General features: G+C 41.5%; 2 protein-coding genes across 2 annotated transcripts; both read left to right on the plus strand.

The window, feature by feature from the left end:
* The first annotated feature begins 49 nt into the window (after positions 1-49).
* TNFRSF4 (TNF receptor superfamily member 4) lies at positions 50-9,724 on the plus strand. Its single transcript, XM_010722782.3, has 7 exons — positions 50-2,816; positions 4,535-4,657; positions 5,009-5,110; positions 5,503-5,569; positions 6,084-6,316; positions 6,651-6,776; positions 7,622-9,724. The coding sequence occupies exons 1-7, from the start codon at positions 2,675-2,677 to the stop codon at positions 7,687-7,689; spliced, it is 861 nt and encodes a 286-aa protein (XP_010721084.1). The 5' UTR covers positions 50-2,674; the 3' UTR covers positions 7,690-9,724.
* Positions 9,725-16,186: 6,462 nt separating this feature from the next.
* TNFRSF18 (TNF receptor superfamily member 18) lies at positions 16,187-20,539 on the plus strand. Its single transcript, XM_003212246.4, has 6 exons — positions 16,187-16,633; positions 17,919-18,050; positions 18,367-18,454; positions 18,911-18,999; positions 19,877-20,017; positions 20,287-20,539. The coding sequence occupies exons 1-6, from the start codon at positions 16,459-16,461 to the stop codon at positions 20,436-20,438; spliced, it is 777 nt and encodes a 258-aa protein (XP_003212294.1). The 5' UTR covers positions 16,187-16,458; the 3' UTR covers positions 20,439-20,539.
* Positions 20,540-24,346: the final 3,807 nt, after the last annotated feature.

Here is a 24,346-nt window from a genome sequence, read left to right on the forward strand (position 1 = left end):
ACATTTGATGATATCTGTACTCAGTATGAATGGCTTACTTGGTTGTTGTCATTGTTTATATCCTGAGATTCAGTTCTTACTGGATTTTACTTCACTTAAGAATTGAGCGCTGTTGTTGAGTAGTTACAGGAGTTAGTTCCAGCAAATGCTGTTCTCATGGTTTGTTTCCAGTAATTGTTGCAGGTATTCATGAATCAGGAGAAAAGATGATAGCCATATTCCTGAGATTCCTCGTTCATCCGTGATAATCCAGTAGGTTTTTCAAGGCATCTCAACCTAGCTATGCATTGTTGAGAATTTAATCCAGGTTCTCCTGCCATAATAGAATTTTAAGAGCTGTGAAAAGAGCTTGCTTTAAATGTTAGAGAATCTCTTCTGCATCTACTTAAAAAGAAAACTGGTGCCGGGTTTTTTTCTGTGTGCATTTCAGAGGTTGCACAGAGCAAGGGGCTTCACCTAGATCTGCGATTCCTACTGAACTAAAAGTGGTTGTTGAGACTGATGTAGGTGCTTGTTTTTGTGCAAATTAGTGATGCTGATGAGCTCATGAACGTTAAGGTTGGGAGAAGGAGGTTCTTTGCTTCTGACAGAGCAGAGTGCAGTCAGCACTTGAAGTTTTTTAATCAGTCTGTTTTTGGGTAATCCCTGCCAGTCTTGTGCAACACAAAGGTCATTCCCACTACTGTCTAAATAAAGTATTTTTACTCTGGTTTCATCTTTACTGTAAAACCCTCTTTCTGAAGGGTTGCCTGAAAAATCCAATTAAGATGTTATATTTGATTAAATTTATTCTCTTAATATAATGTAAATATAAGTATTACCATCTTTCTGTTTCAATATTCCCTACTTTTTATTTGGTTTGTTTTTGTTAAATGGTTTGTTTCAGAGTCTTTAAATACATATATCGTTTTGTATTTTTTCTTTGTGGTTTGGAAATGTTCTGGTTTTAGGTTTCTCAATGAATGGGAAGAGTTGAAACCCATCAGAGGAGAATTTCATTTGTATTAAAGCATCCTTAACAAGAATGTGAGTGCTTCATTGCTGATGTAACATTTTAGGAGTTCTCAGTTTAAATGTAGGTAGCAGACTCTTAACCATACCTTGCTTCTGAATATCATGAGTTGGCATTTTCAGTTTCTTACTGGAAAAAAAAGCCTCAATATTGCTGGGGGAATAATTGAGTCATGAGGCGTAGAGCCACCGAAGTGGCACCGAGTGCAATACTACAGGAGAAGGAGATTTGGATATCTCGTGCATGCAGATTGAGTGTGAAGGTGGTTGAGTTCAGCTGCTTCACTTTCCCTCTCAGCTCTGTTTCCTTTTGGAAGGATGGGCTTTCAGCTGTGACTTCTTTTCCACAGTGCTTGTTTTCCAGAATGCTTGGAAAACAGGAGAAGTAGAAAATTACCCGTTTGCCTTAGTATTCTGTTTTCCCTGCCATGTTTAAACAGACTCATAGAAATTGAAGACATGAAAAGTAGCATTTCTGCTAAAATAGACCAAGGTTGCTGCTGTTCAGACCTTTCTGATACTGTGGGTAACTGGGAGTCCAAGTATAAGTCTGTTCCAGTTAGATCTTTTATGTTTACGTGTAGATAGACAATAGATCCCCTTTAAGCAGTCTACGTGTGTTTTTTAACCGACGAAAATAAAATATCCGGTTACTGGGAATGTCTCGTTTATTTGGGCTTAATGTAAGAGTTGTTGAAGTCTCTTGGCATGGGAAGACCTTGAAATTTAGGTTCTGTATTAGCAGGATTCCAGTAATGAACCTGGAAGATGTAAGCCGTTGATTTCCTAGTGTGATCACCTTATTTTTTACTACATGTCCTTCTTTAGGTGAGAGGTGGACTGCAGTGTCTGTGCTGTGTAAAAATAGGCATCAAAGGTGGCTGGTACGTAAATATTGCATCCTTTGCTTTCACAGTGCACGCCTCTACCAGAAAAAAATTCCCTCCGTTGGAGCAAATGGTAAAAGTGACACCAGTCTCTCTTTTTGAGTCAGGAGCATACATACCTCTCTCCGATGGCAGTGCAGGGTGTGTGACGTTATTACAAGTCCAGATGAAAACTGTGCAAGTACATCTCACAGCTTGTGCTAGTTTGGAGGATGATACAGAGGTGACTTCCTAAGCAGAGAAAGGTACTAACAATGTTGGTTTTTGTACAGGAGCAAAAGCGATAGATCTACTGTTACATGGCACTGAGGGGAGAGAATCTGTCACTTGCCTGTTAAGGAGCGAGTCTCTGTGTGCCGTTTCATTTTACCTGTGGCTCTGATATGTAATGGTTTTCTGGTGTTGCCTCTATTGCTTTAATTCTCTTCACAATAACAAGGTGTCTCTTCCAGTTCTCCTGATGTTGAAACTGTGCTGTAGCAGTTGGCAGAGAGATGTGTACTAGGCTAGAGGCACTCTCTTTTAAGACTAAGCTATAGCTTTCTTGTAATACTACTTAGCTTGCTGTCTTTCTGCCTTTGAATACAGTTCTGAACTACAAAAAATGGGCTTGCCAGGGGGTGGGAAGAAATGTGAGGGCGTGGAACACATACTGGGAATTTCCCAGCAGCTGACATAAGAATTTGTTCTGAGTGCCAGTAGTTTGCAATCAGCTCCTCCAAGAGTTTGCTGCTGACAAAACAGAGTTTCCTTTCCAAGGACAGTAGGGTTACGTGATGGTGGCTGCAGGTTTTTACTTGCATTTTTCTACTGTTTTGTTCTTGCTGCTGGTGGTCACTTGTACCCGTTGCTTGGGTACAAAATGCAAAGAACATGAATATCCCTTTGGTACAAAATGCTGCAAGGACTGTGCACCTGGTAAGTAACCTTCACTGTATGTTCATTGTACTTGTTTGATATCATATCAATCAATTAACAACTTGCAAGTGGTAGAAAATATCTTGATGAAAATATTCCAATTAGGAAGTATAACATGGGGAAAAAACTGAGGATTTTTCATCATTTTAGGTGGACAGGTTATCTTGTAACTTCCTGAACCTTCTGTAGGGATACAACACTTCATCTCTGTGGCTCAGTTTCTCCCCTGTGTCAGTTTGGTGCATTTTCACTGTGGGAGTGTTATCTGAGGAAAGATGGTAGGAGTTACCTACTGAAAAGGATTTCAACCCAGAAATCTTGAATAAAGGCAAAAAAAAAAAATTAGGTAATTCTCTTGCTATAGATGTCTTAGAAGCTTTTTTTTTTCTAGCAAGGCTTATTCTACTTAAGGCTTGGTGTTTTTTAAGGAAAAAGGTAAACTATTCTTCAATTTTTGTTTAACTATAAATGAGAGGCACCCAACTTTCTGTTGCTGTTAGTCTGTGAGCTGATTCTACAAAGGTGCTTTCTCTTTTCATGACTGTCTACTACACAAAATCAATGTATTGCAGTCTGTTGTAGTAGAAATTGAACATGGTCTTGTCCTCAGATGCCAGTTGCAATAAGTTTGCATTCAATATGAAACTTAAAACTTGAGGCAGTCTCATTACTGCATTATTCCCAAAGCTATGGAAACCGGAGTGTTTTTAGGCTCAGTTTAAGGAAATTTATGCAGATATAGAAGATTGCTTATATCTCAATTATTTTGTTTCTCCTTGACCTACGAGATGGAGGATCAAAATGAAAGAAACAACCTGTGAGAATAAGGATTAGTTAAGGGTAGTATTTAACTTCAGCTGTAAGATTCCTGGTCATTCAAGCTGGTTCCTGCAGCTTATGCTGTATGAAGAGAAGAGTGAGATAGAGGAATTTGATTCCTTCTCTGAATTTGGCCGTTAATCTGCTGTTTCATTTTGGACAAGTGGTTTTGCTTGCTTACCTTGGCATCCAAGTGCATAAATGTGATCTTCTGTAATTGTGCTTGATAGATACTGATTAGTATCTAGGTGCAAGTGTCAGCTCGGTTATAAATGCAGTGTGTAATGCACCTATGCTCTTTGGAGTCGCAAGAAATGTCTGCCTTCCATCTTGTTCTGTCTCTGTGTCTGAAGTGGAGCTAGAAATGTATTTTCTACTGATGCTAATTCAGATGAAAATTAAAATACAACCCCGTTCGTTCATGTCTAATGTGCTTCAAGAATGCCACCTTTGAGTTGAATTGCATGAAATATCTCACAAGGGAAGGCAGGATCTGTCGCACAAAGCTACAGTATTACACAGATAACAGATGATACTATGATTAAAAAAAATGCTTTTTTTTTTTTTTTTGCTTTCTCCAACTGACACTGGCTGGAAACTCCAATAGCTAAACCATATGAAGAAGTGGTCTGGAGAAATGATGCTTCAAATGCACTGGGAGACTCATCTGGGCTCTCAAGTCTTTGCTGTACTAGCCTGTTTTCACTGCTTAATTTATAGCTGATGCTATATAGAGCAACAATTCTAGGGATTCTGGCATGTGTAAATCTACTAAATATTTCAGTCAGAGTTGTAAGTGAAACTGTGACTTCCTGGACAATTTGTTCTAGTGTGTGATAACGAAGAGGATTTCCTCCTCATAACAATCAGTTCTTCCTTCTATGTTGTCTGTATTTTAGGTGAAAGAATGAGAAGCCGCTGCACAGCGACAACAGACACAGTCTGTGCCCCCTGTCAAGACAATTACTTTAGCACTGAGCACAATCACAACTTCTGTGGGAGTTGTACAGTCTGTAACACTAGTAAGTCAGTTGTATTGTGGTCAGTTCTGGATGTGAACTTGGGAGGGAGTTGGTCTTCATATGCTTTTCTTCATCTTGAGCTTCCCAAAGGCTGATGTCATACAGTTTGTTTCCTGAGAAGGCTAAGTCCAAAAACTTCATGGGCTATCACTTTAATAGCTGATGTCTCCTGGTTGATATTGGTGGAGGAAAGCAGGCTTGTACTGCCTGAAAACTGGTATCTCAAGCATTGCTGCCGAACTTTGTCCTCTGCAGTGTCTGCTGATTGTTTCTACATACAATTGATAGGCCCTGAGTAGTGATTAATTGATGCTTTCAATTTTCCTTTCTCCTTTATTCTGCTGTTCACAGAGAAGGGAAGTGTGGAAGTGAAGAAGTGTGAGAAGACCTCTGACAGAATTTGCAAGTGTATTCCTGGTTACATGCCAGATACCAGATTTGTACTGGGAAGTGGTAAGTTAGGGATGCACGAGGCTGACTTTTTGCCTCCACTTCAGATGTTGCTATTTCTAGTACAAAAGCTGTCATCATTTGTTTAATTGGAATCTCAAAGCAAGTACTATAGCAGGGCAGTTGTGCAAAGTGCTGCCCTGTAATTTGAGCTATCAGAAATTGTAATGTTCTGTCCTTTAATATCCATAATTAGCCTGTAGAGAAATCCTTGCAAGTTGCAGGAAAAATGAACCTCTGAGCATGTTGTGTTACTTCTGTCCCAGGGTAGATCACTGTTTCTGTAGGCTGTGGGTTTTGTTGCACCTGTTCTAGAAGCTGTTAGTGTAACCACCACAGAGCTGCTGTACAGTTACATTGCTAACTGAACTCAAATTCTGTTTTTTTTCTTTCAGTTTGCTTACTGTGCCCTGAAGGGTTTTATTCTCCAGGAGGAAATGAAAGCTGTCGGCCTTGGACCAAGTATGTATTGCTCATCCCAACACTTTCAGAACAACAGTTTGAGTTTTACTCTGTAGCAGTTAATGCTCAAGTCATGATCTTTACAATAAACCAGCAGTGGATGCAGTAAAACCACGTTGCTGATCACCTAGGAGTCTTGAGCAGTCTGTGCACTGACTTGAGGCATCCATCCGCCTTCTGCCCCTTCCTCTTTTCACATGGAGCAGCAATATATGCAGCCCCTTTTTTAAAATCTAGAGAGTCTGTAACAAAAAGTTCCCTTGCCAAATGCTGCTGTGCTTCAAAGCTGTTAAGTGCACAGATGGTGAGTAAAGCAGAACTTCATTTTTTCCAGTAATAGCTTTTGATTAAGTTAATTCTTATTATTTGTAGATAAGTCTAGAAAAGCTGAAGGGCAAGTTTGCATCGATAAAACAAGGTTCACAGTTTGTCATTCACTTGTTCCACGGAGGTGGCTTATAAAGTCATTACTGTAACTACTTGAAAAGCTAAGTAATGTATTTTACATTTCTAGCTGCAGTGCTATTGGGAAAAAGACTCTTCGAGCAGGGACAAAATCAGATAATGCTGTTTGCAGCGACAATGTGACACAGCCAGCTACCTCTCAAAGTACAACACCTACTTTGCATCTTTCCACTAACTACTACAGGAATAATACATCGACTGCAGTGCCTTCACCCTCCAAACCCAGTGTGAACCCTTTTGTTGTTTGTCCGGATGCGAACAGCCCCACAGGCACTAACTGGGGTAAGGAGAGGGAATGACCAAGCCTAGTCACTCTGAGAGCTGATTGAGAATTTTCACTTGAAGCTGATTTCATCAGAAATCGGTCTTTCTCAGTACACTTATCTGTATTCTACACAGCCTTTAAGGAAGGCCTGTACAAGGTTCCAGACTATCTGCTAGTCTTGATATGTGGGACTTCTGGGCTTTGTGGTTTAGGGTTACTGTTGCTCTAGCTGATTGCTTATATGAGATCTGAAGTTCCAGGTTCCTTCTTTTGAAGCTGGAAAGCTGTGGAAATTCCATTTAAAATCCTAAGTCTTTGTTAATATTTTTTCTTCCGTTTTGTTTTTTCCAGGGTCTCTATCACTTATCCTGATTTGTCTGATACTGCTTGTGGTATCTGGAATATCCATTTTCATGTTGATTATCCAAGCAGCCAAAAGAGAGAACAAGAGGAGGCCTTGCAGGGATGACCATCAAAGTAAGTTGCTCTTCAGGGAGAAAAATATATAGGAAAGAGAGTAATCAGGGCCTTTTACTTGGACTTTGATCATTTCCATCATAATGAAGTCTACTTGGCTGAGTAGGACAGCATCATCTGTGCTTAATGCCCACATTTAATCTTAGTGCTGATGTGCTGGAGGACATACAGCCTCAAGCTGGTGGTGTTATAAAGCAGAGACTTGTTTGTTGCTGTGCAGAAGGATTGAGTTTATAGTGTGCGGATGGAAATGGTGTGAAATTATTCTTGTAAAGCTTTTGATGTGAATCCTTGGAGCTTTTACATCATTAACTGTTTGACTTGTGTTCTTCTTTCTCTCTGATTTTTTATCTCCCATGTTCTTTCCTCCGTTGTCCCTGCAAAAAAAAAAAAAAAAGGCAAAAAACACCACCACCAACAAAAAGAAAAATCAGTTTGTGCATGGAATTCTATTCAGAGTAGTGAGGATCCAAAAGCAAGTTGTTTTTTTTGGGGGGGGAGTAAATTATAGTTATTTTGCCTATGTGAAAGTAAATTATAGTTATTTTGCCTATGTGAAAGTGAATTTTCTTCATGTGACTCTTGCAAACACAGGAAAGGCTTGACTGAAAAGAACTGACCTCTATTTGTAATTAAGTGGCAGTCTGGCTCTTGCTTTGTGTTTTATTCCTTGTGTATTTTCCTTGTTTCCTACACTTGTTCTTTGCTAGGACAGACTGGAAGGACAACCACTGATCCAAATGTCACCTATAGGTGCCTATGCATCCACGAAGCCAGAGAAGTCCATGACTTTCCTTTTCCTTCCCCTTCTGCTTTGTACAGTATTTCTGTTTTCTGTCTTTCAGAAAGGAGCTTTCGAATTCCTATCCAGGAAGAACAAGTTGACTCCAATTCCAGTCTCATAAAAAACTGAATCCACATCGCTTTACTGCATCCTGCATTTCTGAGCCAGTCGATTGTAACGAATGTGACAGAACTTTCAGTTGCTGTATGTGTGGGTGGGTGTTAACCGTTCAATTGTACTTCAGTTCCTTTGGGTCTCACTGAATGGCCCTTAGGCATCGTAGCTGTTCTTAGTGAGCCATGATTCCTTTCCCTTTGATAGCTCCTACATGCAGCGTCTCTGCTGCCAAGCCTGAGTTTATACAGTCCTTTGTGCATTTCTAACCAATTATATATGTAATGGAAGCCTGTTGCCTTTGGAAAGCAGGAAGCCTTTCTGAAGCATAAGCGATAATCGCTGAGCAGATTGACAAACAGAAAATCAAAAGACCTGCTTTAATAACTCGACTTCTATCTTGTCCTGCGACTTTGAGATGCTAAGCGGAGCGCATCTCAGTGCAGCCCCTTTGAGTGTTTCAGACTAACTCCCAGTGGAGTTCTTTGCCTTTTAGATGGAGAATCTCCACAAGTGAACCTAACCAGCTTTTTTTGTGCTTCCATTTTTTCAGCTCTTTCGCTTCTCACTCAAAATGAGTGGTATATGGCATCTGTGCCTCCAGAGGCAGTTGTCACAGCTGCTAATTCTGGTGGTGGTTTTTAAGTGACTGGTGATAAATGGCTATTTAGTGCCACTTCTTTTCTTTTCTGCCTGTCTCTGAGGCAGACCCATTGAGAAAATGTCATGTTAAGTATTGAGCAGTATCCCCATAGACCAACAAATAAGAATTATTCATGACTTCAAAACAGCTCAAGATATCCAATTGTTCAGAACATCTATAGACATTCTCATGTGCATCAAAAGTAGAATCTGTGTAATTGCTGCCAGGGAATGGTTTCTTCTTTTAGAATGTTATTAATGGAAACTGTAGTTCCAAGTATGGGGAAAGGCAGGATACAACTTGTCTGTGCTTTAGACTTTGGAAGTTGCTGTGAATAACTCATGTTTTGTCTATAAACTCTGTGCAGTCAGCATACTTTTTGTTTCCTCTCTGTGGATGTTCTGTTGTGCTGAACACCCTGGTGTGGCTGTCCTCAGCAAGGCTGCTTCAGTCGAGCTTCGACTTCGCTGCAGTAAAATAGTTTAAACTGCTTTTGTGGGATCTGATTCCAAGTAATGTGGATGCAGGGAGAAACCCAGGAGCAAGCTTGGTTCCAGACAGTAGTTTGGATCTGGGGAAAACCTTTTTTATATCTTAGATTTAGTAGATGTACATGGGCATGTAGAACTGCTGGTGAATGATAACTTAGCGATAGTAACTCCCTGGATGTTCACTTCTTAATAAGAAGAGCTGAATTTTTAACAGCACTGTGCATATGGCTCTACAAGGGTTGCATTGTAGCAAAGGTGTATGAAGATCACATCACAGTGGATAGATGCATATAAACCGTGCTTTGACTGCTTGTGTGGATGCTCACCTTGAATGTGCTGTCAATGGAACCTCCATTCAGAACTGAAGAAATGTTCTTCACGTGGCTTGTGTGCAGTTGAAGCAGGCCTGGTTGTTTGCCTGCATACTGTATGAAATGAATTTTACTTCTGTTGTGTTTTTTTCTTCACAAGTTAATCAGAATCTGTCTTGGAGAGAACACTTTAGATAGTACATTGAAAATGTAATGCCTGAGGAAAAAACTGACATGTTACTGTGGATAGCTTTTGCTGTAATTTAAATACCTCAGTGTAAAAGTTTAAGTGAACTTGAAATTTATATAATGCAGATTATTTTTCACATCAAATACTCCTTAGTAGGTAACTTGTTAGATGTAATAGGTATTTTATACACACAGTATTAAAGCATATGCCAAAGTATGCAGAAGGAAATGTATTCAAGAATACTGTTGATTGTGGTTCATGTTTTTAAACATATGTTTTGTTATATGTTATACATATGGTATACTTACTGGCTTCCTATTTTGAAGTGCGTATACGATGTATGTAAACATTTGTATTATATATGAAATATAGTAGTGACTTTCAAATAAATTGTGGCAGTGGTTAGGTGCACGTGTATGGCTTGTATGTCTGTAGAATACATTGTCTGGATCTGGGCTGGAGCGTAAGATGTGCATTGACTTTTCAGTAGGTTTCTGTACTGGGGCATTTGATTGCTAAACAAATTCCTATGGTCCAGTTCTTTTGTTGAAGTCACGCTGGGGACCTTTGAGACTCTGCTGTTCATCCTGACCTGGAGTGATATCTTGTGATTTTACTAGCACCAATGGAAGGTGCTCTATTACCTGCTAATTAAGCTTACTTAGGCCCTGTTGTTGCACCAGCATAGCCACTGATTGCAGTAGCTTGATCCCGTGGACCCTGACCTACAGTAAAATTACTGTGTAGTTTAGATCTGATCAAAGTGACCCTAAGCTGCAAGAATAGTTTTGGGATGTAATTGCTTCAAGTATAATACAAAAAGCAGGATTGCCAAATGGTCAAACCTGTGGCATAGCAGGCTTTATTTCAATATGCTGTTTTGCTGCTGGCTGTCTGGGTGAAGCAAGCAAGCTGGTTTGCTCTGTAAATCACACGTGGTAGCAGTCTGGCCTGAGAGCTGCTGGGAGATAGGAGGTAAGACTCAGCCCTTCAAAAACTTAGAGCCCAAGTTCTGAATGTAGAAGTCATTGGGCGTACACTGTGGTTTAGATACCATCATCTCACTGTGAACTGGATGACGGTGCAGTGATGCTGAGACAGGATTCCTGGGAACACCTAAGCAGTTCTCAGGAACGACACGAGTCTGTAGGCTGCACTTGGGAGCCAATAAAGTTAGTACCATGCTTTCAGCATAGCTGAGCAAGGCACAAATACCTAATGAGCTCGCTGTGACTTAATGAGCTGTGGCTTAATGGCAAAAATGCAGCCCACAGGAACAGAGGAGGAGTTGGTGGAGGTGCTGCCGTGGGACCGAAGAGGCCCTGTGGGATGGGTTTATTTGGAGCTGGTTCTGTGAATTTTACTTATTTTCTGCCCTCTGGCTGAGCTGCATGGGAACGTGCTCAAGTGCACTAGTTTCTTGTGTCCTCCTGTAACCCCTTGATCAGATTTCCTGGAAACCAGGGCCTAGGTGAACTGTTTTGTCTGGAGAAGGACTTGCAGCCTTTCAGTACCTAAAGGGAGCCTATAAACAGGAGGAGGGGGGGTCACCTCTTTGAAAGTGTAGGTAACAGCAAGACAAGGGGAAGTGGTCTTAAATTGAGGGAGGGAAGATTTAGGTTGGATGTCAGGGGGAAGTTCTTTCCTATGAGTGTGGTGAGGTGCTGGAACAGCTGCCCAGAGAGGCTGTGGATGCCCTGTCCATCCCTGGAGGTGTTCAAGGCCAGGTTGGATGGGGTTCTGGGCAGCCTGGGCTGGTGTTAAATGTGGAGGTTGGTGGCCCTGCGTGTGGCAGGGGGGTTTGGAGGCTCATGATCCTTGAGGTCCCTTCCAACCCTGGCCATTCTGTGTGATTCTGATGGTCCTGGAAGTGCACAGCCAAGCTGGGGCAGCTGAGCACAACCTGCAGTTGCTCATTAGTGAGGAAAACTGAAGAGGAAATCCAGCACGCCAGCTGGCTGAAGGCTTTTATGCTGATACAATATGAGCCCACCTGTTCTGGCTGTATTGCTGTAGGACTTCTGTATCCAACATAATAATAATCTTTGAAAAATAGCATGTTAGGTCTTATTGCTCTTCTGTCAAAATTCTGAATGGGTTTCTCATTCCAGAATGAAAACTGTGGAACAAGCAAGCTGTAAAACCCCTAGTTAATAATATGTATTGGATCCTGAACACCTTAGTGCTGCTCTCTGCCCACATTTGTGTCATCTTACATGCCAGAAGTGGAACTTTCCCTTCTCAAAGATGGGAGCCTGTGTCACAAAGTGAGTTCCTGTTTTTCAACTGTCAGACTTCCCCTTTTTTCGGAAATACAGGTGGAGTTGTGCTACTCCTCTATGCTGATAATGATAAGGCTATACTTTTTTTTTTTCCCCTAATATAACATAGTGTCAGTTCTTTCCTACAGACCTCTCTTTCTAATTGTTAGGATGCCAGTTAGCTTCTTTAATTCTGCAAACCACGCTTTTAATGTGAACTGTTTGGCAGAGCAGTTGGTAAAGTTACAACATTTGTAAGGTAAGTGCATTTTATTTATTACAGAGCCCTGATTTGGGAAGACATTTAAGCACCTGCAAAACTTTCTGCACGAATATTGTCACTAAAATTTGTCCAGCTGATTGTCCTAAGAACCACCTATAAGACAGACTAAAATGCTTATATTTTGTATTTTGAAGGGAAGATAAAGCCAGTTTTTCCACTAGCAATTAAACTGCACATTGTTTAGCTGCACTAACCGTGGCTTACAGGCCCTTGGGGCAGCATATTACATCTTTTTGTTTGTTTGTTTGAAATTCCTCCCCTGCAGAGAAAGCAGTCTCATGACTGAATTTCTACAGAAAACAGGAGGAAAACAATCTTCTGCTTTTGTCTATATTACCTTTTTCCTCCTAAAATATATGATCACTGCCCACTGTTGTGGCTGATCTCTTCTATCCTGCGCTTTCTTGTCGTTATCACACTACCTTTGACCTGGAAGCATATAAAAATGACTCAAGTTTTCCATGAGTGACTTCAGAAAGATCACATTTTCTGATAACGTACAGTGCCTAGTGATGAGTTGGGGAGCAAAGGCACGACTTGGTAACGTGAAGGAGTGTGAGTTTTCTGCCTCTGTCTGGTTTCATAAAGTTTCCATTTATGAAATGTCACTGTTAGATTACAGCCTCTGCTCCTACCTTTTCCAGGAGTTGCTGCTTTTGGTGGCTAGACTGTAGGCAACTCAGAGAGGTGACTCATTTCATAGGCTGTGTGTGCAGCAGGCTCCTTAGTGCTGCTCAAAGGTAGGATCCAGGAGTCTGGATAACTTTTTCCAGGTGTGGAAAATTGAACTTGCCTAGAAACCAACATGTGGCTCCATGTGAACCACTTGCATTGCTACAGCCCCAGCCTTATTGTCACAGGCCTGCAGGACAGTAATGCTCCCCGTGTGCCAAAAGAGGGCAGGCACTGAACAGGCACACTACAGGTACCCCAGGCTCTGGGAGCTGCCAGTACTGCAACTTCTGCTTAGTCCAAAGCCTTGAGTTTGGGTTAAAGTTAGTTCAGCAGAACTGAAAGGAGCATGTGATACTTTTGTCTTCTAGTTTCCAATTGCAGCTGAGTTATTTTCTGTAAGCTTTTTCTTCCCTGGTCTGTGGATGTTGTTGTATGTCATATGATATCCTGCTGAGAAGGGACTCAACAGATGAATGTCCTTGTGACACTGGGCTTACCATGTGCCCCATCTGCTTCTCTACATGTCCCGCAGCCCTCCAGAGCTGCTGCTCTGCTCAGGCTCCCTGGCACAGCAAGTCATGCAGTCACGTGAGATAACTCTCCTGTAGCTCTCGTGGCATAGTAAAGGGCTCTATAATAAAGACTGACAGATAGAATTTGGCTATAACTGTGAAAACTAGCTAATGATGGCTACTGTGGGATAAAAGGAGCTGATAAGAGAGAGCTAACAAAGCGACATCTACCTTAATCTATCGTTAGTCATTCAAGAAATTACATAGATTTCATGTGAATAACCTCTTACTTTTGAAGAATTACGTAGGTTGCTGTTTTGGTCAATGTCAGGAAACCTGACTTATCATTGGTAACACTGGTAAAAGCAGCATCAGTAAATCTACTGAACTTTCAAAAAAATAATTGCGTTTGAGAAGTGGTTACTTTTTCTTTGTTGTTGTTCCCTACCCCCAGCAAGCAAATTGGTAGATCCATCGACTCCAAAGAAGTAATCCATCTTTCCCAGGACTCTTAATGCACTGTGGCTCCATGCTCAGAATCAAGGCTCGTTTATTGAAGATAGTCATAAAATACTGATCCCTTCATTCAAGGCTGAGGAATAAGAGCATTAGAGACCATTCAGCTTGAATTCCAGTATGGTTCCTTGCAGTGTCTCTTTGAAGGGACCATGGCAGCAGCAAACTCTGGAACCCCAAGGTATTTCTGAGCATCTCAGCTGATAGCTTCATCTCTTTGCCTGTTCTTGGCAGTTCTGTGCCAGCTATGCCTTTTTACTTCACGCAAAGGAGAAAGCATGGCATGAAATGTGCTCAGGTAACCGTGAAGACCACGTTGCTTCTTATGACCTTGTAATTTTGAATGCAGGTCATATGGATTTACAGAAACTGCACGCCTCTGCTTGCCTAGGAAACTGCAGACTGTAAGGATTACTGGTAGCCAAAATGTCTAGTTTTAGTCAAATATTGTCTAGTTAATCCTGTAGCTGCTTCTTAATAAAACCACCAGAACTGAAGGTGAGGAGATAAGAACTACTGCTGATTTGATTAGTGAAGTGGACATTTGTTCTGTCAACAGGTGCAGATCCGGCTCAGGTACCAGCATGAGGCCTGGCAGCATCAACATGTGTCACATATGGGACTGAGCAAGAAAGGAGTCAGCAGATAAAATGTCAATACCTCAGAGACAGGTAAGATTAGCTTCTGAAAAACCCCGAAGATTCTGAAGACAGACAATTGAGTTGTCTCTAAAAGGTCACTGCTGACACTAGTGGTTTAGTCTTGCTTTGTTTGTCAGTTTTCTGACTGTAATGTTCCATCATCTGACAGTGCTTGTACCCAACTGTAGTAGTTCAGCAAGAATGAGGACCTGTGAAGACCAATTCATAAAGCACCAATATTCCAAAAATTGGAGGAGAACAAGCAATTGATTCCTATAGTGATACAGACCAGCAGTATTGCAGTTAGAATGCCCTGGGGTGAATCTTAATGTAACCATGGTCAGGAATTTGACCATGAAGAAGTTCTTTGACCGTAAAGAAATTCTCTGTATTCTCATCCTATTCTGACACAAGCTAGAGATAATGTAAATATCTGCAGAGGTGGTCAGGGCTGGTGTACATTTCAGAAGTGGTCATAACTGATTAGCCTGTAGAACATGTTGCAGCACTCAGTGCTTTTGCCTAATAATTTGACTTGATTGTAAGACTGTAGACTCTTATGACCCTCACTGTCTTCAGAGGATGAGGTAGAGGTCTGTGTGCTGACTGCACCTTGTTCTCTAGCCAAGAGAAGCCCCCTGGTCACTACCTGTGGCTTTTCATGTGTTGTCCAACACTTCTGATGCTGTTTGAATGAGCTGGTGGCAGGAACCCTAACACAAAGTACCAGTCCTTGGTAGCCAGCTGAGCAGCAGCAGGCTGAGTGTCTCTGGGTTTCTGTGCAGCATGAGTGGCACAGGCTGTCAGTATTGTGAGGAACAGTGCTGTGAGGGAAGAGGAGGGGATCTCCTGTGTGGCTGGCATACAAACTAGCAGGCTTGCAGTTGCAGAAGAACAACAGTTGGCCTTCTGAAGGTGTTTTCTGGGGGGAAAAAAAAAAAAGCCAAATTAAATCACTGGTTCTTGACCTTTAGCCTTGCAGCAGCTAGATGGGATGCAAGCTTTTGGCAGAAAGGTTCCACCTAGAAGGATCTATTGCTTGCCAAATTTATCTGATTGCTTCCAGCTCGTGACAGGAACACAAGTAGATACTGAACAGACCAAGGAGCAAGTGAAGCATGTGCTGCTTGACCACTCTGTGAGATCTATGGATGAATCTTCAGGAAGAAAGCACAGAACACAGCAAAGGAACAACAATAGTATCTGTGTGGGAAACTTATTTAGGCATCATTGGCTTGTATTAAACTAAAGAAACAATATAGCAAGCCCTATGAAGAGCAAGTCAAATGCCAAAGTATGGTATTTTCCACTGGAACTCATTTCTCAAGTCTCAATTCTCCTTTGCCTTGACATATGTGTCATCATGCAGTGTGGAGAAGAATCTGTTCCGAGCTCTTTGTGTCTGAATTCATCAGTTCAGTTGAGAACAAGACTGGATTTTAAATATTGTCTTGGCTATGCACATAAATGTAACCATAAAAAAGCAAGCTATCTAATCACAAAGCAGTGTTGGAAGTGTGTGTCTGTGTTTGTATAAGACAAGACTGTGTAAAATTTAAATCCAGCAAGTCATGATTACAGGTGATATGTCTGTACCTATGTGTAATTTTGGTATCATTTTGTTGAGGAGCTGTTTTTACTTGCATCCCAGGAAAGTGAGGACAGAGGATCTGCATGGGTCCCTGCAACTACTCTCATCTTATGGCATCAGGGCTGATCTTGGAGCAGTATTATTTCCTCTTGGTTTCACGGTGTCTGTATGGAGTTACATCAGCCATGAAAATAAGAGTCTGCTGAACCAGTGTGAAGAACTTGAAAACAATGAACAGAATCAGGAAAATATATGGATGTATGGCCTTACTGTACACTGCATATCCGATAGCTAAATCCTTGACTGTTTCTGAATTCTCTAGGAGCTATAAGCCAGAATTAAATAGTCTGAAGTTCACACTGTGCTTTAATTTGCATTAATTATCAATTGTGTATCAAGTGCAAAATCCACTGAAAATCGAATTATGTGGTTCTGCATCTTACTCCTATCCTTATTCACGTTGCTGGCACATGATTGCTTAGCCCTCTAAGCATCTGATGGTGCCAAGCAAAAACATTTCCCCGCCCCTAAAGAACCAGGAAGAGCAACCACAGCCACCACTACAAAAAGCGCAGTACCTTCCCATAGTCTCAGGTGGAGGAGAATTTTTGCAGGGGAAGTCCTGATAGAAGCCCACCCTCACTTGCTGTGGGGCTGTAGAGCTTGAGACATGACTGTACGGAGAAGAGAAGTCTGTCTGCTCAATACTCGAGCTTGCTTGCTGCTGGCAATGTACCTGTGGCACTGGGCACACCAGACTCTGGCATCAACGTGCCCTGATGGTGAGCTGAGAGCAATTGCTAAGGATGTAAAGAAATGCTGCCCCAAATGCTTCTCCAGCACAGGTAAGAGAATGATCTGTTTGTCTTCTTTCAGGTGTGTATGTGCTTTGAGTAGTTGTGTATTCAAAACAAAACCACGAGGATTTCCTTCCTGCCCCGCTAAATTCCAAATGTCCTTTAGCTTCAGAGTGGATGTGTGTTGAAGATTTATGTGCCTGTGCTTCTTGCTCTGTAGTAGGAAAGGGGCTGGAGGAGGCAGTGTGTTCATTATCACAGTGACCAGTAGGACACTGGACCTGGTGGTGACTGTGGAGGAGATAGTGGCAGAATGAGCTTTTAGAAGCAATGTCATTCAGTTCCTTACTGTGACTCCTTCAGATCAGCGAAGGGATGCAGAAAATTAGTGTGAATACAGTGAAGGAGAAGATCCCTTCTGCTTTATGGGCTGCCTCTGCTCAGTAGCTGGAGAATTCTTGTTCTGTGTGGACAGAAAGGCTGCTTCCTCTAACGTAGCACTTGCCAGAGGTGCTATCAAGACCCCAGGGTATTTCTACTCCAACTGAGATCAAGTGATATAGGGTGCAGTAGGAGAGTCATTGCTCAGTGGGATCTGCTCCAGAATCCCCCACTAGTAATACAGAAAGAAGCATCCTGAAGCTGTTTCTTCTTCTTTTTTTTTTGTCTGCCTTCATTACGTTATCAAAACCAATAAGAGGAGGCCAGAGGTGAGCAGAGGAAACCGTAGGCAGTTCCTGGTAGACCCATACATTCCATCACCAATCTCAGGAAATAATCTTCACAATTTGCTGTGGGTTTTTAAACGTTTCCCCCATTTATTTATTTTTTTCTTTAGGGTCACAAAACCTTTGAGTTAAATAGTATTTTCCTTTAACTGGTCTCCCAGTTGAAAGAACTGCTTGATAGAACTGTTTGCTGATGGGATCAGTAGATGCAATTACTCCTTTGCTTTCATGAACACAGGAGCCTCACAATTAGAGATGACATTTGTGGGGAGCAAGCAAAGTTCACAGTAGAATTCCTCTGGAAACAGAATAGGAAGCACGTTGGTTTTTTGGCTTAGATTTAGACTCCCTTCTTCCATCAGAGAATAGAAAGTCACAGCTGCTGTTGGGAAAGGCAAGGAAAGGGAACTTGATCTTCATTGGCCAAGGATCTTTTGAGCATCTCTGCTCTAATGTTGAGCTTGGCTGAGAAGAGCTCTGGCAGCATTCTGAGAGCTGACTGGATGGGTTATTGGTGTGTTTCATGTGTATCAGCCGGTCAGATTAATGGTGAAATGCATTTCAGTTACAAAGGCAACTCTTAATTCTCTCTTTCTTCATTACAGAGAACATCAGCCCATGTGAAGAAGCGAAAGATGCCGACTGCAAGTGTCCTCAGGGATTCAGTTGTGCTGATAGGTCCTGCACCTCCTGCAGGAAAACTGAATGTCCAGAGGGCGAGGAGCTGATTAGGCTAGGTAACTAAAGAAACACAAATGTCTCTAAAAGGCAAAGCTTAATAAAAGTAGCTTGCTGAGCCACAGTTCCATTCACTTATTTTAATCCACTTTTGGGAATGCTTGTGATATAAAGGAGAGGAATGTTGTCTATATCATGGCCTCAGTGAGAGTAAAACCCCTATGTGTCCAAAGATGCAAAACTGGCAAGAGCTGCTTTGTACATCTCTCCAGGAGTGTGATTCATAAAGCAGAAAGAGTCCTCTAAGCTGTTGTACCTCTGTGTCTTTCGTTAAAGGCACTGACCACTAATAATTCATGTTCTCTTTTCTTATAGGTGTTTTTTACTATACATATTCATGTAAACCATGTGAGACAGGAACCTATTCTAATGGTAAGAACAGCTGGTGCCAAAGCTGGACTGAGTAAGTATTGATATTTTTGGTGACATGCATGACAAATGTGTCAAATACTAATATTTAGATTGGTAAATTGAATCGGAGATGAGAACACCAGTGAGATTAAATGATTGGGCTTTTTAAATTCAGCAGTACAAATTTATCTTCTGGCTTTTTAGCCAATCTCAAAGCAAACCTTAAAGCCTGCTTTTAAGTCCAGCACAAACTGATGCAAAATTATGCCAAATAGGGCCATCAGTTGTACCAAAAATTAAAAGAAATATGCATGGAGACAATTTTGATCTGGTGTTATCTTCTTATGGGGCAGCCATAATTTTACCTGCAATGCTATGAAAAAGAAACAAAGGAAATGAGCTATGGAAAGAGCAGTGGGAAGGAAGAAAGGAAGCCAAGGAAAAAGGCTGGGGAGGAATGAAAGAAAGGGCAGCAGCATTCTAAATATGACTCTCTCTCTTCTTTTAGTTGTGAAAGTTCTGGCCTTCTAACAATCAAGCAAGGCAACAGCACACACAATTCATTATGTGGCTACCTGGTTAAATATTTGGACCGAGGTATCAGCTCACAATGCTTTGTTTTTTTGTTTTTTTTTGAGCCTCCTCTTTCTTTCTACATCTGCAGTAGTTGACCTCCTGCATAGGTACTACCCAGAGGCTTGCTATCATGCTAGCTTGCTTTGAAAATGACTGTTGTGTTTTTGCCGGTATTAATACAGGTTACAACTGTTGACCCACGCAACCAGCAGTTGTCCTGAGAGCACAGCTAGGAAACTTTCAGTTTTCCACAGAACCTCTGCTGCTGCTTAGCTAGATTTTTCTCAGAAGACAATAGCTCAGTGGGTCATTCACTTCCTTTACAAGTATTTGTTCAGTCCACAACACTCAGTATTGAAACGGTGTGTCTCCTTGTGGATCAAGCTGCACAGGAATGACTGTTTGCAAGCTTTGCAGGTACTGAATATCAGAGAAAGTTTCTGTCTCTACCTTTCCCTTACCGCTGAGGTACCTTTCAGATTCCTTGGGCCTTTCATTTAGAGAAACTGTTAGTACTGCTGAGAGAAACTGCTGAAAAGTGCTACTTTTAATTTCTGTGAGGCTGACAGAAGTGTGAAAATTTGGCTTACTGTATTGCTTTTCAAGAAAACATTGAAGGTGAATCCCCCTAAAGAGCGAAAATCAGAACAGAGTAGATAGAGCAAGTGATAGTGCTGCTTTTTGCATGAATGCTTTTTACCACAGATAGTGATCCACTGCACCTTTGCCTGGGAGCACCTCAGTTTTATTGCAAACAACTGCACTGCATTTATCCCAGGCAAATAAATTTCCACGGAAAGAGGAAGTTAACCTTAAAATTTCCTTGGAAGCACTGCCTTTCCTTTGACATTTATCTGGGCACGCGTTTTCTTATTCTGTATTGTATATTTAATTGCAGACAGTGTTACAAATGATTCTCGGTACACCATTATGCTGGCCATCCTGACAGCAGTGGGTCTATTTGTTCTCATCTTGCTGACCTTCTTCTTGCATCTCTGCATATGGTTGCTGAAGAAGGAGAAACACCCCGCAGCTGACAGTAAGTGTGCTTTGTGGGCCTCCCTGTGGTTTTTCACTGGAGAACAGTGTGTACTCCAGATTCAGAAGGGAGTAAGTTGAGTAAACAGAGTAAATGCTGATTTGCTGCGTGATTTCTGGACTGGCTGCTTGGTTTCACTAAGATGCAGTGCCTCAGCTGTATCTTTGCCCCCCTCCTCAGAGTGGGTCTTTGCTGGAAAAGGTAATGGAGCGACTGAGCTGTATGAAGGCCTCTTGCATGTGCAGTGTTTTTGCTTATTCTCACTGCAGATGTGGAATGTAACTTCTCTAGGCTGCCATTGGCTCCACAACCACCCCACCATAAAGAAGAGACTTACAGCTGCCAGTTTCCAGAAGAAGAACATGGAGACAAGATACTGGAAGAGAAACCTTACTACTTCCAACCTCCGAGTCTCCACTGAGAACAGATAAACTGCAACGTGCTGTGAGAATGAGGAGCTGAGCTCAGCTGTAAACCAAACAGGAGGGAGGGACTGAGTGCATAAACATCACTATGTACATAGAAATAAGGAATGGGTTTGGAGTAAGTTTTCATAGAATCCTAGAATGGCTTTGGGTTGGAAGGAACCTGAGAGATCATCTTGTCCAGCTCCCCTACAGTGGGCAGGGTTGCCAACCACTAAATCAGGCACTGGGTCAGGCTGCCCAAAGTCCCACCCAACCCATCCTGGAACACCTCCGTGCTGCAAGCTGATTCATATCCAGCTTTTCACCCACTAGACCCATCAAGTCCTCTGCAGAGGACTGTTCTCATTGAGTTCTTCTCTCAGCATGTACACGTAGCTGGGATTACCCTGACCCAAGTGCAACACTTTGCACTTGGTCTTGTTGAACATCATTAAGTTCTCATGGGCTCACTTGTCAAACCTCCAGGTCCCTCTGGATGGCATTCTTTCCTTCTGCCATATCAACTGCACCGCTCAGCTTGGAGTTGTCTGCAAACTTGCTGAGAGTGAGCTCGATCCCACTGTCTATGTCACTGATAAAGATGCTGGAGATCACTGGTCTCAGGATAGACCCCCCCCAGGGGACACCACTCATTTTCAGCCTTCACTTGGACATAAAGCCACTGACCACAACCCTCTGGCTGTGACTGTCCAACCAATTCCTTATCCATTGTATAGTCTACCCTTCAGATCTGTTTCTCTCCAATTTAGAGATAAGGATGTGGTGTGGGACCATGTTTTGCTTTGATTCTTAACAAACATAGCATTTAGAAACAAAGAATCTGCTAAGTCAGGCTGACATTCTGTTCAGCTGCATTGCTTTGTAGAGTTTATCTGAGCTGTGGGTTTTGTTGTTTGGGTGTGGGGGTTTTTTTTTTGTTGTTTTTTTTTGTTGTTGTTGATGCTCTTTTTAATGTTGCTTGGGATCAGGGACCCTTTCTGTCATTATTATTCCACTTTGCATCTTCTGCACACTCTTGTGTGGTGCTCCCACAAACTGACAGGAACATAAAAGACCGATGTTCCACCATTAGTCCCTCCAGGGCTACAGGAAATATAGTATTACCCACAGGCTCCTCCTTGATAGGCAGCAAAGGGCCATTAATTTTAATCCATGGACCACTCTCCAGTTGCAACAGAAGTAACTTTTATCCCTGTTCTTCTCTATAGCTCAGCAACCTTTGGTACCTGGAATAACGAATTAAATAAAAGAGGCTTCTGATAGACTCCAGTGAGAATCATGCTGTTTAGAGAAAGATAAGACTTAATATACTCTGGAGAAAGCTGCTTGGAGTAGGCTCGTGGCTAAACCAATTCTGGTCAAAAAGGAGTTTGAATCAGCCTTCAAGTAAAAGTTTATAGATATCTCATATTGCACCCCTTACAAGGTATTGTCTCCATGGTGTGGATTGCATGATCTGTTGAAAAGAGGGTCCTGAAAAGTGGAATATTTCCTTCCTAACCTAGTCATGTAGCTCCAAGGCTGTTTGTTTCCTGTTGGTCTTTCTTGAAACCTTCTTCAAAGGAGGAGCTTCTTGGCAAGCTCCTAAACTAAAGAATTAGTTTCATGATTTATGGACATTCTTTTGTTGCTGAACATTTCCTCAGCGATTATATCAGGAGGAGTTATCTTGTTGCTGTTACTTTTTGTTGTTGTTGTGCACTATAAAATCTTACAACTGGGTGAAATAGTTGTAGGGGGAAATGAAGTGCAAAGGGTTATCCTTATCCAATGTAATGCATTCCTTCATAGCTCCAGTTTTAATCTTCTGTCTTCCCTGTTATTCCATGTAGGACTGCTGATGTCCTTTTACATTAGCTTTCCTATCATATAAAATGGGAGGAGTGACAGTTCTTAAAAGCGTATTGTGAAACTTAATTAGTACTTTCAGTGTATTTTTGCCTTCTTTGATCCTTCTGCTGTTAATTTGTGCATTGCTGATAATTTTTCCCATAGGTATTGCCATGTAAAATTCATTTCAAAAGTCTTTTCTTCCGTTGCATTGAGAAATATGCAGATTTTTAACTGAGGTGAACTGGAGATTCATGAAAGGTGCCAAGCATTGGACTGGATGAAACAGGACTTTGATGTGTGAGTTTTATACTTAGTTTGAAGTGCAAGATTGGCTCTGCCTTATAAGCAGATGCACTATGGGATTTAATATACTTCTAACGTCTGAACTCCTGCGGTCAAGGCTCTTCTTACTGCTCCTGTGCTGGCCATGTTTACTCTCTGCTCTCTATGGAACCTTCATTTTTTAATATAGCATGTTTTTCAGTCAGATTTTGGATTATGACCCTTTGTAAAGGTAAAATAAACTCAACAATTGAATTAAGTGTGTATTTGATATAATTAAGCAAACTGGAAAGAAAAGGTTTTAATCTTTAGGTCACTTCGTAGTTCCTGAGAGTAACTCAGTTTTACTTTTCCAACTCACTTCTGTCTTGCAGAACTTTGGCTATTTCAGTAATGTACCTCCAAACTCCTCTGTCATATTTCTGATTGGTGAACTTGTGAGTTTTCTCCTTTTTCAGTAAGTGGCTTAACACTTCCTGACTGGTAGCTAAGCCGGAATCTCAGCTACCAGCAACCAAAGTAACAGGAAACTCTGCTGGCCACTTTTTCTGTTGCTGACAATGGCAGAGAAAAAGCAACATTTGGGGCAAAACAAATGACAGAAGATACTGTCTGGAGGAAGAAAGACTCAAGCATCTAGATGAAGTCCCTGCCTATGGCAACGTACTGGGCAAATTCTGGTGAGGAGTGGAAGACTTCCTGGGCTGTGGGTGTTGAACAGCCAACAATTACTGCCAGTTAATACTGAAACATGATGAACAGAGCCATAATATCCACGGGAAATTTGTACAGTGGCCTCTCAGATTTCTATATGCCTACCTTGAAGAGCAGTTCTACTTCATACTTACCTAACCACCTGCCTTCATGGCTGGTAATTGATGGAAAAAGCAACCGATTTCCTGACTTCTTAGAGCTCAAATTAAAAGGGAAAAACCCAAAGTGTGAATCATCTAAGCCTTGGAGCATTCCAGTAAAGGAGCTGTACTTTGCATCAAAGAAAATGAACGCTATCAGCTCAGAAGAGTGAGCTTGTGAGAAATCACTGTTTCAGTTTCCATTCAGAAAGAACCGTAAGTTTATTTTATCAGTGCTCACTTATAGGATTTTGGCAACATTTGGGTTGAACTGTGGCCTAATTTTCAGCTCAATCTCAGTGTTTATAGTTTCTCAAGTTCTCAGTTGAGCTTCAGCTTGATCACTTGATGTGGGCTTTGCCTAAGAGAGGCTTTTCCCTCAAATCATTCACGTCCACATAATGTCTACAGCTGGATTTTTTGCTTAAATCTACACAGAGAAAGTCCTGAAGAAGTGTAAACGTGTAACAAACTTCACCCTGTTAAAACAAAAAGCTTTTAAACTTTGATTGTGACAAGGTTTGATACTTAGAAGTGGCTTGAAGACCTTCCCACACAGTTTAGGAAAGGCAGGGTAGCAGTTAGGGGAATAAGGTAATACCCCTTAATGTAGTCATTTGCTTAATCTCAAGCTGCTGTGTGTATTACACATACAGGCTCAAAAAGATTTGATGATAAGTGATGATCAGAGGTGTTTGGGGCCTCACTGAGCCCTGGGGATTTCTGAGTATTTTAGCTGCAAAATTAAAAAAAAAAAGTAGAAAGAGTAACAGGATAAGAGAATTGCCTGAGGTACAGAAATGTGTTCTCATAGCACAGGTTTTGCTCAAACAGAAAGTCAATAAGGATTTGTGCAGGCAGTGTTTTGTTATGCTGACTTGTTTGCTCATGTTTTCTGCAAATTATTAGGATTTTGAAACTGAAGAAGGTAA

This window comes from Meleagris gallopavo, chromosome 23, assembly GCF_000146605.3.
Source record: "Meleagris gallopavo isolate NT-WF06-2002-E0010 breed Aviagen turkey brand Nicholas breeding stock chromosome 23, Turkey_5.1, whole genome shotgun sequence".
NCBI classification, from domain to species: domain Eukaryota; kingdom Metazoa; phylum Chordata; class Aves; order Galliformes; family Phasianidae; genus Meleagris; species Meleagris gallopavo.